Consider the following 17,553-nt stretch of genomic DNA (forward strand, 5'->3'; position numbering starts at 1 on the left):
TCTGATGAGTCCCCTGGCTTTTAGGAACAGCTCAGAAAAGTCCAGGGGTCCTTTACCTTACCTTGAAGGAATTCAGGGAGTTGGAGCAGCTACAGGGTTGTTCATAGAACTTGGATTGCAGCAAACATATTTTTGAAAATAAATTATCTTTTTTCAAGTTAGCCACATATTTATTTTATACTGCAAGCAGAAGAGTTTGACGTCAGAAGTAGTTATGTACTTTTTTTTTTTTTTTTTAAAAGAAGAAGTCAATGTCTGATGAACAAGATTGAGTTAGGAATACATTATAATTTGGCATAGTAATACAGCCACAGTTATGTTGCCATTTCTGCCCTTTGCTACAGAGTGATTTCAATCCCATTACTATCTTGGGAGAGTTTTGCTCTGGGGGGGAAATAAAAAAGACATTATGTTGCCTCCCACCCGTAACCTCCAACCTGGACCTCATTTTCATGATAAAAAGTGGTAGTGACTGAAGGTGGGGAAATGGCCTCTGTAAACCCTGCCTCAAAACAACTGCTTTGGGGCCTTGTGGAACCATTTGTTTTGGAATACATTTATATTTCATCAACAGATTTTGCTCTCCATGTGTCATGTTTCCTCCCTTTTAAGCAGAGCTGTATCCCCTACCCAGCTGATTGTTTTACCTTGCAAAATGTTAAAAAGCAATTAAATTTAAAAGTATAGCTTTGCACTTAGAGTGTCATTGTGTGCTTGAAGATTGCAAGGGTATACCTACTTGTATTCTTTTTGGCAGTACTGAATAAAATGAAGGTAACGTTCTCACCAGATTATAAAGTAGAGATTAATGTTAAATTTGTATAGTGGAAACCTGATTGCTTACTATAATGGGGAAAAGCTTAATATTTTAAAGCAAGGCTAAAGGTTGACAGGAGAAAAATTGAATTTGTTTGCAAAAAGAAATTTGTTTCTTTAAGTGAAAATTGGGGTCAGGAGGTCAGAGCTTTCTTTGCTTCTGGATGAATGAAATGAATTGAATAATGCCACTGTAAGGCAGCAATATGTAAGCTAATGACAAACAATACATTAGAAGTTTGAATACAGATACTGTGCGCAACAAAATTATATACTTACATATAAACAATATTTTAACTGGTTATTCCATATATTTGATTCATCTCACACAAAAAAGATAAAAGAAATTTTCCATTCATTTGTGGTTACTAATATTCCTTTGTTTCTATTTTTTTTCTCCTAATGGATTTTATTATCCATTTGGTGAAAAAAAAAAACCATTGAGGCCATTTCCAATGGTCAAATCCATCACAACTCAGATAAAGTGAGGATCATGCAATCCCTGCAATCCAAAAGCAAGATAGGCATCAAGCTAACAAATAAAGGTCACAAACCAACAGTGAGCTAAGCATGCGCAAGATAATTGGTTTTAGTCGATTTAAGCATGCTTAGCTGTTTTAGGTTACGGCCAACGAGGGAACCATGGTTATTTTCAATCAACACAGTGATATCAACAGACAGGCTCTGAAATACCATGGAGCAACTTTCTAAATATGTTAATGGCCTGCGCTAGAAATACTCTCATGTGTGGAATCCCTTTCAGAAATGTTTGAACACAACTAAAAACGTGCATTTTCTTCCCTTATCTAGCCTTGCTTCCACTCTGGACAGTATGCACAAGGTTCTCAGGAAGCTTCCCAGCTGAGTACTGACCACATGTGAGACCTTCTTAGTCTCAGCAAGGTTGCTACATCATGTGTCAGACTGTACAATACAAACTCATGCAAAATTCATTTTGCTGTTATTACCTCCTCTTGATTACATACTGCTGTTATCTTCCAAGACTGGCCGAGCAGGGATTGGTGCATGCATAGCCTTCCTAGTTCATGTACCCTTAGTGAAGTACAGTCACATACTGTATGTACAGATATATGCATACTTTCCCTACAGAGATAGTGGGCATGATCCAATGTTTAACCAGTGGTGGAATTACTTCTACTCTGTCCCCTGCATCCCCCTTTATCCTCCATCTGTTCTGGAGGGTTTCCCAGTTCTGCAAAGATGGCAGACTGCAAGGGGGAGGATGAGAAGAGAAAGTTCCACTTCCACAAGTAGAAGTTTATTGTATAAGCACGACACCACAACTGAATATTATCACCCATTATTTTTTTGCTGCTGGAAAAATGTTACATTCAACCAGATAGTAATAATTATAGTGACTAGAGTGATCATCTTTTGTAAATTGCCAATCTGTCATCAGTCATAATCATAAAAACTGATTTTATTTCAATCAATAAGTATCATGGAAGGTTCTGTACCATATTCTTTGCCATTCTAAGAGTTCAAAAATTATCCAAATGTCCTGTCTGTTTTTGCAGACAATTTTTTAGGGTATCCAAAGTAGGCAATAAAATAAGTTCTTTAAGACTACTGGGTATTTACTTTGGGATCTGTGCTGCTCATGCATGAAAGGTTTTTGCAGTGTCCACATAATGTCAATGGCATCAAAATAGCAGCCTATTTTTTTTGTAATTTAATTCGGCTCTACCCTTCCTGAAAGGAATCAGAAAAGTTTTAAAAGACCCCCTTTGAAGTCCATATCTAGTTCTCACTCAGTTTTTCTTCTTATTCAAGCTAAGTAAGACAGACTTCTGATAATTTTTGTTAGTCTGCTTTCTTCCAGTTTATCTATGTCTGTCTTGGACTTCAGTAACCAGAATGGAACACATTACTGCCGCAACAGCTTTATCAATGCAGAGTAGAGTTGGAATAATTGTAATACCCTTAGATTGCAATCCCGTACACCTGGGAGTAAACCCTATTGAATACAAAGGGCCTTAATTTTAAGTAAACATGCATAAGATTGAACAACTAGTAATGTAAGTCATTATTATGGTGCCTTATTTGCAGTGGGAGTGCATTGCTTACTCATGCTCAGTTTATTATCAACTGTATCACTGGGTTGTTTTCCACACTTGTTACTATAGGTTATTGGGGGTGGAGAGTTAAACAGATACTTCACTTGTATCAGACTTAGCTGAACTTAGTTTTCATTGAAATCAATGAGAAGTGATTACTAATGTCTCAATGAATTCAATGAAACCTAAATTCAACTAACTTAACCCACTGGGAGTTTGGTGAAATTAGACCTATTTTGGCAGATCAACAAGTGCAGCTAGACCTCCAAAACAGGTTCAAAAAGGCCGTAGAATCATAGAGTTGGAAGTCATCTAGTCTAACCCCTGCAATGCAGGAATCTCAAAGCATCCATTGCAGATGGCCATCCAACATCTGCTTCAAAACCTTCCATGCAGGGCCGCCCACCACCTTCTGAGGGCATCTGTTTCACTCTCAAACAGCTCTTAGTCAGCCTTATCCAACAATCTGCTAGCATGATGAAATTAACTCATTGCTTTGTAACCAAATCTGGAGACGACAGACTATCGGAGCCTTCACAACAAGTCATATGAGAAAGTGTAGAAAGCCTTCCTATAGAAAGCATTTACTATTTATTCATTATCAAGAAGGTTATGTTACAGTAAAAGAGAAATAAAGCTTGTTTGATTCATTTTCTGCAAATCATGTTGAGGCAGCAGTGGTGCCAGCTGAACCTAAAACTTTTAACTCTGGTGTTCCAGTTCTACCTCTGCTAAGGAATGTATCCAAATATGAATGGGATTTGCCACTCCAAGTTAAGAAGCTAGCATCTATTTCTAACCAATTCTACTCCCTCGAGACTGAGTTTATGATCTTATTAAAGATCCCAAATGTGGACTTCACTTCAGTGGACTTCACTTCAGTCTCTAGGAACTTACTTTCCTCAGGATGGGGACTCCCAGCTGACAGACGCTAAAGAACGCCACTTGGACTTTGCCATTCACAGAGCCAATGAAGCAGCCTCCTTCTGTATCAGAGGTTCTCCAACCTCCACTTACATCAGCCAGCCTGGAAAAACTTTTGGCTCTTGTGCACAATCATAAGATGCTTCTACAAGAAACTGGAAGTTTCCACCATCCTTTTCCTTTCTCCAGGAAGCCTCAGCAGAGGCCTTCACCCCAATGCCCTCAAATGGCAAGTGGCGGCTCTCTCCTCCATCCTGTCACAACAGTCTCCTGCATTCGTCCTCTCCCATCCTCCAAGCAGGACCTGAGCACAATAGCACTCGCTCCTCCTACTTTTGATTATCCACTACTTCCTGATACGTGTTCCTAAAGTATTGGAGGACTTGTAATTTTCTTATTGCATGAGTGCTAAGTTTGCTCAACAGCCTTCAATGAAGACTTTGTCTGAAAGTTTTTGAAAGTCCAACTATATAATGTCTATCAGATCAACCCTATCCACATGCTTGTTGACATTCTCAAATAGCTGCTAAAGGTTGGTGAGGTGGGACTTCACTTTATTTTAGTTATTTTTATTTTATTTGAACTGCTTGTTGAGCGAGGTCCAAGCTTTGCATCAAGTACTGAAGGTTGGCAGGGCAACAATTAGATGCAAGCCGCTCTTCCTATGAGGAAAATCTGGCAGAATTACAAACTTCTAAAATATCAGAATGTGCATACCTTACAGTTTGTTTACACTTGTTCTGAAAAGTTTCTATTCCTAGCAGAATACCTTCATCTATCATTAGGCACACAGGCCTACACAATAATAAAATTATACTGTATTCTCAGTGGGACTTGGCAGTAGAAAAAGAAGTTAGGTTTACTTCCAGACATACAAGAAAGTTCAAGGTGATCTGGGCAGGGTATTAGAAAATAGAGAGGGAACGGGCTGGCAAGTGAATGTGTGTGTGTGTGTGTGTGTGTGTGTGTATCAGACAATGGCGAGTACAGCATGTTTTCTTTGTGAATCCAAGAGGGAATTTAGGATTCTTTAATCTGTGTATCCCTTTGCTGACCGCCAATAGTTATTAAAGCCGCTGATAAAGCACATATCACAGTTGCCACCCCCTTTTAGTAACTGGATCTTGGAGGATAATTGCATACAATGAATGATGTAAAGTTCCTGTGAGAAAATTGGTTTTGATTGAATGCGACATGTATAATTTATTCATGCTGATATTTTAGGGTGTGAAACTATGTGAGATATTTAACAAAATAGCTTTTGTTCATTGAATTGGAAGTTATCACTTACTGTGGAAAGGAATAGCCATTTCTAAATCTTTATTTTTCATTTCCACTGGCGGGGGGAAGGCAGGTACCAATATCTTACCTGTATTTCTCCACACGAGGGGTATTAGGGGTGGGGTGGTACCTCTGGTGGGGGTCACATCATGCTCCTCGTGGGGTAATTCATCCTCCTTAGGTCCCCACCCTGCACTCCGCTCTCACCTAGAAGCTGTCAGCATGTGACAGCAGCCACACCTCAGGAATGGTTTTGACTGGCTGGCTAAATCAGGTGAGGGCAGCTGATGGGTCTTAAATCCTTTGTATGCCTTTGCATACAAAGGCAGGCTCTGGCATATTGAATGGATGAGACCAATAGTGGGTCCAACGGTCAAGAAAGTGGTTTCTGCGTGTGCTATAGAAGGGACAGATGGGGCTTATCAACCTGGGAAGGCAGCCCATCTAGGAGAGGGAAAACTCTGACCCTAAACCTCCTGCTCATCTTCAGGAGAAAACCCAACACAAATCTGCAGCGAAGTCCCTAAGACAACTGCCCTGTAGCCAAGCTACTGCCAAATGAATGCTGTGCTTTCCTTTGGAACACATCTGTGAGGCCGAGATGGGGGTCATTGTCTAGGCAGCCCAGGATCTCCATACACAGTGCCCAGGCTTGCTTCCTGGGGAAGTCACTTAGGTGTTGCTAACGCAGCAGTTTGACTTCACTGCTGCAGGTGCACTCCATTGGCTCTCAAGACAGACGGATACCAACATATTTTTTTCCACCCAGCCCTGCAGAGAGAAGAGCTATTTCAGTTGGGGAAATGGTATAAAGGGAAGGGTTAAACATTCTCTCCTCAAGCACCTCTGCTGCATTCAGAATCTGAACCCCCTCTTTCCATAGCTGCTTTAAAGGGGAGGGGAAGTTAGGAGAGCTGATCACACAATGCATCTCTTTGGGCTGTGATAAAATCAGTTGATGCTTATATATCTTTAGCACGGTGATTGTTATTCTTGTAACATTGAGTATTTGACTATTGGATAGAATAGGCCTCAAATTCCTGAAACGTACTTTCTTAAGAGCCAGTGTGGTGTAGTGGTTAAGAGTGGTAGTCACGTAATCTGGTGAACTGGGTTTGCGTCTCCGCTCCTCCACATGCAGCTGCTGGGTGACCTTGGGCCAGTCACACTTCTTTGAAGTCTCTCAACCTCACTCACCTCACAGAGTGTTTGTTGTGGGGGAGGAAGGGAAAGGAGAATGTTAGACGCTTTGAGACTCCTGAAGGGGAGTGAAAGGCGGGATATCAAATCCAAACTCTTCTTCTTCTTCTTCTTAACTACTTTAGAAGTGTTTGTAAAGCCGCTACTTGACAGCAGCTTTTTCTGGCGCAGAACAATTATACGCCATTATGACTTTTGTCCTAGGAAGCTTTTTTAAAAACCAGAACAAAACCAGAACATGTTTTAGTATCCTACTATTGTGTTGCACTACTTCAGACTAAGAAGGTTACTGATTTTTGCATACGTAGCCTTGCAGATTATAGGATTGTTAATGACCTCCGAGAAACAGATTGTTTTTCTTTCTTCCCAAGCCAACACTTTCACTTGCCCTAGGGAAGCTTCCCTAAAGTAGGGTGGAGGTGTTCTGCTTCGGTGTAATGAATGGATCTGTAGGTGCCAAGCACTCAAAAAGCAACCATGTAAAAAACAGTGTGGACATCACAATAAATTATAACAGTACTTATTTTTTTTCTTCAAGAGAGCTAATTTTAAAATACAATGGAAAATGCTGGGCTTCCATTTTCATTAGCTTAGAATCCATAGACAAGATATAGCAGTATGATAAATATGGTCTGTTATTGGTCAGCCTCTGTGGCTAACTCAAGGCTCTGTTAATATTAATTAGCATGAATGCGTTTGCTGATAAGTTCTTTTAAAATTTCTGTCTGGAGAACAATATGCAATTGAAGCAAATGGCATTGTTTCAGTCTTCCCCCACCCACCCTTTTCTTGAGCCCATCTTTTCAGACTGAAAGCATGAAAAGTTATTTTCTGGTGGTGTGATTAGATTGGGGCTGAACTCTCCAGCTGGCAGGCCTGTCTATGACTGGCGGCGGCCTGTCCCCAGTGCTTGTCATTTCCTGACATGCCTGACAGGATGGGGACAGCAGCCCCAGACAGGTTCATTAGATGGTGTTTTCTACAGCTGGGCTTAAAATAAAATAAAATAAATAAAATAGGCCATGCTTTGTCAAGGCTCAAGCTGTAGGGGCCTTTCTTGTTGGTTTAAACCTAGTCCTTGTTTTGACAAATTTTGATCTGTGCACTTTTTAGATTTTCTGACACATTTTTGCTTCCCTCCCCTTTGGCCTGCACTTTGTGCTCTCTGCCTTGTTGCTGCTTCAAAATCCTAACACAGTCTCCCCCAAGAGAGCACGGAGCATGCTTACCCAGGGCTTTAAAGAAAAATAGAGCCATACAGTAAACTAACAGTAATTGTTCATTTCCATGGTGATCAGCACAATGACAAGGGGAAGAAAACCTTGGGACTCTGAGTAAGCCAATTACAAGAAAAGTCGTGAGTTTTTATGGTGCCAGAAACATGCCATTTACATGAGAACATGATATCATTACTTGCAATCTATGCTGTCAAATGTATTGCTCTGCATGGCTGCCAGAAATATAAGCTGTCTTCATAACAGTATTTTGCTTTTTTGAAAAGTGCCAGAACAGGGATTTTTTTATATATAAAAAGTCGACAATCTTTGAAGCAATATAATAACATTAAACAAGATTTTAAATTAAAAGCTATTTAGGTCTGATCACATACCCATTTAGATGGGTTATTTTAAAATGTTTTATATTTACATTGTACATCATGAAAATTGTGTTGAATAACATGATTATCTGACTTGAGTCTGTGGAATAGCTCAGGATATAATCTCATATAAAATAAGCCTCTGTTTTCTCAGTGGACATCTTACTAATAAAATGATACAAAGAAGTCTAATCTCTGTTTATATTTCAATTTTCATGGAATTGCATGAAGGTGCTCCCCATTTTACATATTCACATGGAAACAAAGTTTTCTGTTTTTATTAAATAACAGAATAATCCCTTACTGTGCCTAGTAATTACTCCAATTATGTTAAACTGGTAATTAGAAAGTAATTATTAACTTCTTCAATTTACTGACTGCTGGCTATTGTCTATATCCCACCTTCAGTACTGATCCTTAGAGAGAGTCTATTAATTTTGGATATTTTAAGTACTGGAAGAATAGCCACATACAAAATACTTGTCTAATTACAGGGTTGCTATCTAGGCACAAATGAAATTCTTTACTTGAATCGTTTACTTTGCTTCTCTCTGCCAAGCTGCTTGGCATATTACAGCCTTTTATGTTAGCTGCATTTAACGGCTTGTGGTATATCCAGTGCAGCTGAAAGCTAACCCCTTCATTCATAGAAATCCGAGCACTTACCTTTCCTTTGTATTGTTAGTTACTGCTGCTTTAGTTTGTGGTCTCTATGACAACTGTTTAAATTGGGATGGGCAACTGTCATCTGCAGTATTACCGAAAGAAAAGTGTTAGTGAGCACACAGTCCCATAGACAGAGCATTTCAATATAATCCAATTTTAATTGAGCTCCAGAGACTTTGATGTGCTGCAGAAGGTTGGGAGAAAGCTATTCCAGAGAGAAATTAAAGCAGCCCAGCAAGGCTTCACTACTCCAGACTGTCACCATTTTAAATAAGCATTAGCATCAGACTTAACCTTCCCCTATGGAACATCTCTTTCAGCCTTTTCCTGCTTTTTTGCCATATGTTACAAAGGCAAAGACACTTTCATCTTTCCATATACATTTTTACACCCTCTTGATTAGGTTTGAAAGGCATGTACTGGACTTGAGATGCATCAGAGGCTGTCTCTTGGACCTTGCCTTTGCAGTTCATAAAAAGAAATCGAAAGCAGGAAAGGGATTAGCTTGCAATTGTCATCTGGCGTGTGTTGGATTTTCTCTAGAAGGCTGCTGTGAAAGCAACCTAGCCTGATGCTAAAAAGTTAAAGATTAGACATTACAATTATTTTTAGCTTGGGACTTGCACATCCCCCTCCCCCACCCTGTGGGTATGTGGATACTAGCTTATTTGAGGATATGTGTGTCAGATAAGAGAGCCATCTTTAGCCATATGCACACAATACCCTTATGTTTGCCAACAGGGTATGGCCAGAAAAGAGCCACAGGGGAATGGCAATCAGCAATGAGACGGATGCTGGCTAATAACAGGCGGAGAGGAGGGAATGCAAGCTCTTTAACAGATCACAAACATTGGAAGGATTCACTTATAGTTCTAGAAGCAGTTTTTATTTCATTGCCTTGGGCGAAATGATTCCATTACTAGTATTAATTATGGCCGCGAGAGAAGACCCAAAGGACTCCAAATGTGGCTGCTTCAATTCTTGGATCTTAACTTTCAAACCACTACTAGCATGCTCAGTCGTAAGCTAAAGTTATGGAGAGCACACAAGTGTGCCAGAAGCCACAGTAGAGGAAAATGGGAAACAAGGCACTCTGGCTAGGATGGCACTCTGTTTTTTCTGTGTCTGTGTGCTGGGATACTCAAACACAAGTACAAATGAAAAAAGACCTACCATACCATTTATTCACATTGGTAGATCACCTTAGCCCCTCGAAAGATTTAGAATGGCAAACAAGGGCAATACGTTATTTATTTAAGAACGGTGTTGTGTTGTTTGATGTTAAAAGGTAAAGGTACCCCTGACCGTTAGGTCCAGTCGCGGACGATTCTGGGGTTGCAAGCTCATCTTGCTATATAGGCCGAGGGAGCTGGCGTTTGTCCACAGACAGCTTCTGGGTCATGTGGCCAGCATGACTAAGCCGCTCCCATCTCCAGCCAACCTAGCAGTTTGAAAGCATGTCAAAGTACAAGTAGATAAATAGGTACCACTCTGGCAGGAAGGTAAACGGTGTTTCCATGCTTTGCCAGAAGCGGCTTAGACATGCTGGCCACATGACCCGGAAGCTGTACGTCGGCTCCCTCAGCCAGTAAAGCAAGATGAGCGCGCAAGCCCAGAGTTGTCCACGACTGGACCTAATGGTTGGGGTCCCTTTACCTTTAACAGGGGGGAGCCCAATGAGGAAAGGTTAAAGGAACTGGGTATGTTTAGCCTGGAGAAGACCAAGGACTGGAGGAATATAATAGCAGTCTTCAAAGATGTGAAGGTTTCTTACATGGAAGAAGTCTTGTCCTATGCTGCCCCAGAGGAGTAGATGTAATGAACTTAAGTTACAGGAGAGTAGATTTTGATTCAGCATTAGAGAAAATTTCAGAGTTGTAAGATGAGTTTAACTATGCAATTAATTAGCATGGGGAGAAATAGGTTCTCCTTGTCATTCAACCAAAGGATGGATTTCTTGCATCAAGCAGAAATTTGAACTTGGTGACCTACAATATCTTCTCCAAATATGACTATAAGAAGAAAACAGTCCATGGGCTGAATTCTGCCACAGCATGCTGGAGAGAGCAGAAAACAAAAGCAAGAGTCCCTATAAATCTGACCTATGGGGAATTTCATCCAGACCCGAAGTAAGACAATCACATCCTGAGCTGCTGTGTAATGTATGATTTTACCTCCAAGCTAAACCCTTTCCCTTGCATAAAGAAACATAAATATATATTGTTTCCCTGACTTAAACAAATGAATATGGTTTGCCCATGTATATTTATGCATACTGTCACATTCTACCTACTTGTTTTCCTTTCATGTGAATGTTTCCCTTTATGACAGAAAAATAGGTATTTCACACAGTTTCATAGAGAGAGAGAATATATGTCCCTGTTTGTATTCTCAGGATTTTTCATTGTTTGTATTCTAAGGTTTCTTTAGAAATATTAATAATAAAGATTATTATTCTTTATTATTAAATAAAGTTTATTAAAGTTAATAAAGTTATTAAAGTTTATTTCTCCACAGATTTTAAATATGTTTCATTAACTTGTGTGGACAACATTACATGTTAAGAAAGGTCCAATTCTAGCATAACTCCAAATTTTGGTGCTTATGTATAGCAACCAGGTGAACATTTATGGGTATCTGGCTGCAGCTTCTGTGACATACAAAACATCATATGATCCTAGATATACATTTTTAGCATCTTAAATCCACTGATGTCTCTCATTTCTTCTAGAACATTGAATGCTTAGCATTAACAAAAAATACCCTATACAGAAACTGGTATAAATCGAGGAGTCATTGTTTTAGATTACCTCACATTTTGCATTAAGGTTTGTGGTATTTAGTATCATATATCAAAGAAAACTAAATGTCTATCAAGGTATATTGTAAGGTGACTTGATACGTGTGTAATTATGTACACAGAAGAAGACATTTGATGCTAAAAATCTCCTTAATCTGATAGACAAAGGCCTTGCATGATCTACTGATTCGATGTTTAGCTGGTAAAGTTCGTTCTGGAATAAGCTGCATTGATCAAATAGTGAATATAATTAATCATTAGAATACACCTAGCAAATTCTTAATTACTTGGAGTCTTTAGTACAAGGTATGTTCTACAACATGATTCACGGATAGCTATAATATATGAGCAATAACTGATGGGATCGTACCTATGCACCAACTCAAATACGGTGTCCTTGTAGTCCCACTGTTATTTAAACCTGTGCTTCTAAGCTGTGCACTTTTTTTCTTTGCTTTTTAGCCAACTAGAATTATTACCGTAATTCATTCCATGACAGAGAACAATAAATAAATAAATAAATCATTCATGGAAGTTTGCTTTCTAAAACATACTTTAGACTGTAAATAAGAATGTAACTCTATCCAAATATTAATTAGATGTGGACAGCCATACATTTAACCCAAATGTGCCGTATATTTACTCCAAAGTAAGTTCCACAGAGGTCACTCACATTCACTTCCTAGGTGATATACCGTACTTAGAATTGCAGCCTTAGAAATCAAATCAGGTCATTAATCAGTTCCCAAAAGTGGAAGGCTAAAAAAGAAGCTTAAAAGGTGATGATAATACTATTGTCAAGTCTTTTGGTAGTAACAAAAAATTTTGCTTTCAGGTATCTGCTTCTAGCTTGTGGTCACCTTAAAAACCAGCATGTTGCTATGATAAAAACTTCCTGCTATTGCCATTGTCATTGTCAAAGTGCGGAACTGAAATATTTGTCCACATGTTGCATTTTTGTATTTTCCTCTTGTGTGGTTTCTCAAACCCAGATTTGTCATTAATAGAGGCATGATACCTGTTGGAGGACTGGAACCCAAGAATAAAATTCTGGTCGGTTATTTCACTGACAAATAACCTGAGACAATTTTGCTTTCTCTGAACTTCCCTTTGCTTTCATTTGACCAACGTTTCCTTCAGTAACAGGATTTTCTCGGGGGTTTTCTTTCATCTCTGTCCCCTTAGAATAGGTGGCTGATGATTCATAGGGTCGCCAGATTTGGCAGGTGGTGATCTTTTTAAAGTGTGACATTGCCCAGCAAACGGGGGAATGGCATCATATCACAAAAAAGAATTCTTCAAGATACAGGAAAAAAATAATACTTAAGCATAAGTCGGTTTTTATTAGTAGCACCCAAATCACAAGTCAAAAAGTGTTCTTTTTCTTTTGTAGGTTCTTGCTTATACAGAAGGCCTTCATGGAAAATGGATGTTCAGCGAAATTCGAGCTGTTTTCTCAAGACGTTACCTTCTTCAGAATACAGCCTTGGAGGTGTTCATGGCAAACAGAAGTATGTTCAATGCATGTTTTGAATAAAGTATTTGTACATCTGTTTAAAAACTAAGAAAACCTACCAGATCTGAAAATGTGCATCCAGAAGTGATATTTAGTTTCTCACTTTTTGTTTCGAGGCAGAAGTAATGATCCATACATGCCAATGCATGGGACAATGGGAAAGAGGAGGCTTCACTGAGCCCCAGCTGCTGTAGTGGGATGGCTCATATTCTGAATTTTACTCAGTTTTAGATAAAATATTTGGTGCAGTTCATGAACAAAATATTAACAACAAATGTGATTGACTTCAGGTTATCAAAGTAATTTTGTTTTTATTTGTTAGCAAATATTGGCTATGGGAAGGAGCTTTTCCAAAGAAGGTGAAATTCGGATCCTACCTGATATATCTCTGATAGGCCACATGATATGCTGTTGAGCTATGAGTAGAACAATGGCTATGTTCTACTCGGCTGTCAGAGGCAGTATGCCCCTGAATACCAGATACTGAGACTTGCAAGGGGGTAGAGTGCTGTTCCTCTCAGGTAATGGCTTTTGGGTTTCCCATAGGTGTATAATTGACCACTGTGAGAACAGGTTGCTAGACTAGATGGTCCACAGGCCTGATCCAGCAGGCCCTTCTTATGTCCTCACACTAATTATTTAAACAACAACATAATGCTTTAAACTTATTAGACTTCAAAATATAATGAATCTTAAACAGCTAAGAGTGTAACTTTGCCATCTGATGAATTTGTTGGTAGCATAAAATCTGTGTATTGCAAAAAAAAAATAAACATAACAATTAACCCTTCATTTGAGCACAGCGAATTCTCCTGGAAATGATCTGCAAACATCACTGAAATTACTGGAATGTTCTTGTGTAATACAAAGCTGATATTGTGTTCCCCCACAACTGAGTCCAAAATATGGAGGCTATTAGTTATAAATCGGAGGAGAAAATTGTCTGTCCATTGTGTTATAGGATGGGTGGTGTATATGTATACCAGGAAATAACACTTCAGGAATTAACTTTTACGCCCAAATAAGCAATTATGTAAAACAAGTGTCACTTTTCAAAGGATCCAAGTATGTATTTTAGATGTAAAAAGCTGTGTTAATCACCACAATATTAAAGCAATGTAATTGGTACGAACAAGCAGCAGTTCTGGTGAATTTTTAACCAATGAGCATTCTGCTCAGTGTGCTACAGGACTGATCAGGTGAATGTGCACCTTTCTTCCAGAATATGGTTTTCTGCAAGATAGGACCTTGATCCACAGTAAAGATCTGCCTACCTTTCTATGTAGGAATCTGAGAAGGGTCCTTTAAAGTGCCTTGGTTTCATAGAAGGATAAAGTTACAGCCAATGACCTTTTCTTACCTCCCTTCTTTGGTAACTATATATCAATATGGAGATGAAAGAGATGGCTTCATGGCTGTGGAGTCCCAGCTGCATAACACTCTCCCCTCAGAGATTCAGCTGACACCATCAGTGGTCTTCTTTTGTCACCAAGTTAAGAGCTGCCTGCTTATGCAGACCTTTGGGTCATGCAAACTGTAGTTGATATTGGGCCTCCCAGTTTGATGAGATTTGCTGATTGGTTGTGATCTTATGTATAGCAGTGCACCTGTTATTTTATACCATGTGTAAAATATTACTTGCACCCTGAGATTTTTAGCTGGGCTAAAAATAGTTTAATAAATAAATATACATTATCATATAGATTTATTAAAATATGCATTTATTTATTTATTTATTTATTTATTTATTTATTAGAATAACACCAGGCGTCACTGTTAATCTTTAGACGTCTCTTGAAGACTCTGTATGCCAACAGACCTATTCAGTTGCTTATGATTATGAGCAAGTCATTCTTGTGACTATTTTGCATCATTTTATTATATTTTATTTATTGCGGCATCTTGATATTGCATGTGAGTGGGCTGCATAGTAATACTTTTACTTATAAATAAATGTAATGTTTTTTGTGAGATATCATGAGGTGTTGTACACAGAAACATCTGTTTGCACATTAGTCAGTTCCTAACATCTCAATTCTGGTTGTCCAACAGCTTCCGTAATGTTCAATTTTCCTGACCAAGCAACAGTCAAAAAGGTTGTGTACAGCTTACCTCGTGTTGGAGTAGGAACCAGCTATGGCTTGCCACAAGCTAGGTATCATGATATATCTTATTTCCTGTTTTCTTTTGTGGTAACTTCAGAGTAGATTCACACAAGATTGTCATGTGATGATAATGCATGAAAGCTCGATTATGTGGAGCATCTATCATGCGTCAGTGATCATAGTCACGGAAACATTGCATTACTTTCAAGTAAAATCATTTGTGGGTGTCATGTCCATTCACTCTCAGATCGCTTCCTGTTCAGACAGGAATCATAATTGTTAAACAGGTTACTGCCAGGTGTTCTGGAATCGTCATCAAGATGGAATTAACAGATTAGTTTTTAACAGTGCAATTCTATAAACGTTTATTCCGTCCTACTGACTTAATTGGCGACTCACAGGAAAGTATGCTTGCAATTGCGGCCTAAGTTACTTATAATATGCATTCTTTTTTAAGTATAATTAGAAAATTCCACCTTCACCATCTTTGTATTTTAGTCTGTTCCACTTACAGGAAAATTATTGTTTAAATAGTGTGTGGATCTTTCACTGTTTTGATTTTTTAAAAATGTTGCCTACTCTACTGTTACAAGTCAGAGACTATCCCTTTGTGTAGAAATTAGATTTTTATGTAGGGGTGCCTGTTCACTGGCGTTTAATGCTAACAGCACAGAAAATGTATGCAAGGATTTTACTTATGTTTAAAATGTCATGAACATGATAAAGATGCTCACAATGGTAGGGATACTGGTTATTTAGAAGATTTTGTTAACTCCCAGCCTCATAGGACACAGTTCACCAACCAACGCTCTCCCATCTCCTACTGAAATGCTTACTAGTCATGCTGACACACAAGTGCTTAGGGAATATTGCTTCCTTGGTCTGTTGAGATGTTGCTGTTTTCCAGTAAACAAAAGTAACATTTCCATATACACATTTGCGGTAGTATATCCAAAAGGTAATGTGACTTGATCAAAGCTGGGCAGATTTAGAAAACACCACAGTAGTGTGTCCTTCCTACCTTATTTGAAACTTAAGGGCATGGAACCAATTTACTGTGCATAATTTATTTAACTCTGCCACAGTAATTCACACTCCATGAATTTCTTCAGCTATCTTACCAGTAGGAAGCTATCAGAAGAGATTTGTTTTGCATCATATTCTGTCAAATCAGAAGGTAGCATCCAAAAATAAAAGCCCTTAAAGGATCCAAGTAATGCCTACAAATAAGTAGATTGTACTAATACTGTGAGTGAAATAAAATATTCCAACATTTCCAAAATGTGAGTGGAACAAATTTTTCTACTCCATCATTCTGTATCATACAAAGTTAATTATAGCATATATGATTTCTGCGGGTATAGTTCTTTTACACCAAATATATAACAGTCCTTGTAATAAGTCTATAAGGTGAGTTAATATGATCCCCATCCAGCAGATGAGACCAATAAAGCTGAAAGAGAGGGGCTTGCTTAAGACCACTGAGTGAATTCACGGTACAAGTGAGATTTTAAGCAGGAACTACTACTATTATTTATTTAAATTTGTATACCACCCTTCATCCGAAGATCACAACATAAAAATAGAAAATGAGAACACAAAATACACAATAAAAACAAGAACAATAAAAACCAGTAAGCTCCCCCCCCCAAAAAAAAAAAACATTTAAAGGCCATACAGCCAAAGGCCTGGTAAAAGAGAAATGTTTTCTCCTGGCCCTAAATATATGAATGTGCCAGGTAAGCTTCGCTGCAGAGAGCATTCCACAAGTAGGAAGTTATCACAGAAAAGACCCATTCTCGTGTTGTCACAATCCAGACCTCTCTTAAAGGAGGCACACAAAGAAGGGCCTCTGACGATGATCCAAGTAGGTTCATATGGAGAAAGGTGGTTTTTTAAGTATTTAGATCCTGAGCCATTTAATGCTTTAAAGGTCAAAACCAGCACTTTGACTTGGGTGCAGTAACTAATTGGCAGCCAATACAGTTGGGTCAGGATCGGTGAAATATGCTCAAACCATCTTGCCCCCCGTGAGCTACCTGGCTGCCAAATTCTGCAACAACTCAAGTTTCTGAACCATCTTGACAGGCAACCCAACATATAGCATGTTGCAATAATCTAGCCTAGAATTACCAGAGCACAGACGGCACAGGCTATCCTTGTCCAGATTGGGGTGCAGCTGATGGAAGGCATTCTATACCACTGAGGCCACCTGAGCCCCAAGTGACAGCAATGGATCCAGAACCACATACCCACCCCTTCAAATGGAGTATAACCCCATCAAAAGCAGGTAAACTATCCATTCAATGTAGGAAACCACCGACTAGCAGTGCCTCAGCCTTACCTGGATTGAGCTTCAGTTTGTTGGCTCTCATCCAGTCCATTGTCTGATTGCAGTTCTGCACAGCTACTCTCATACAAGTTCAATTAAATTTTAAAAGATTCATGAAAGTACTACTATAATTATATTGGATTGGATTGTGAAACCAGTGTTTACATCTAGTGTTCCTGTTAACATGTATTCTATAACAACTAAGTCTTTTTCAACAACGGTGTGAAAAAGAATACAT

At 38.8% G+C, this 17,553-nt stretch overlaps 1 protein-coding gene across 8 annotated transcripts in view; it reads left to right on the forward strand.

Annotated features, from left to right (window-relative positions):
• The window catches only part of NBEA (neurobeachin), a 349,991-nt gene that overhangs the window by 243,511 nt on the left and 88,927 nt on the right, over window positions 1-17,553 (forward strand). For all 8 annotated transcript variants that reach the window (XM_083437001.1, XM_083437003.1, XM_083437002.1 and 5 more), the window contains 2 exons: window positions 12,756-12,873; window positions 14,931-15,033. In XM_083437001.1, coding sequence (XP_083293127.1) covers window positions 12,756-12,873; window positions 14,931-15,033 — 221 coding nt within the window. The remainder of the gene's footprint in view (window positions 1-12,755; window positions 12,874-14,930; window positions 15,034-17,553) is intronic.

The sequence above is a fragment of the Podarcis tiliguerta genome (genome assembly GCF_965153285.1).
Source record: "Podarcis tiliguerta genome assembly, chromosome: 4".
Lineage (NCBI taxonomy): Eukaryota > Metazoa > Chordata > Lepidosauria > Squamata > Lacertidae > Podarcis > Podarcis tiliguerta.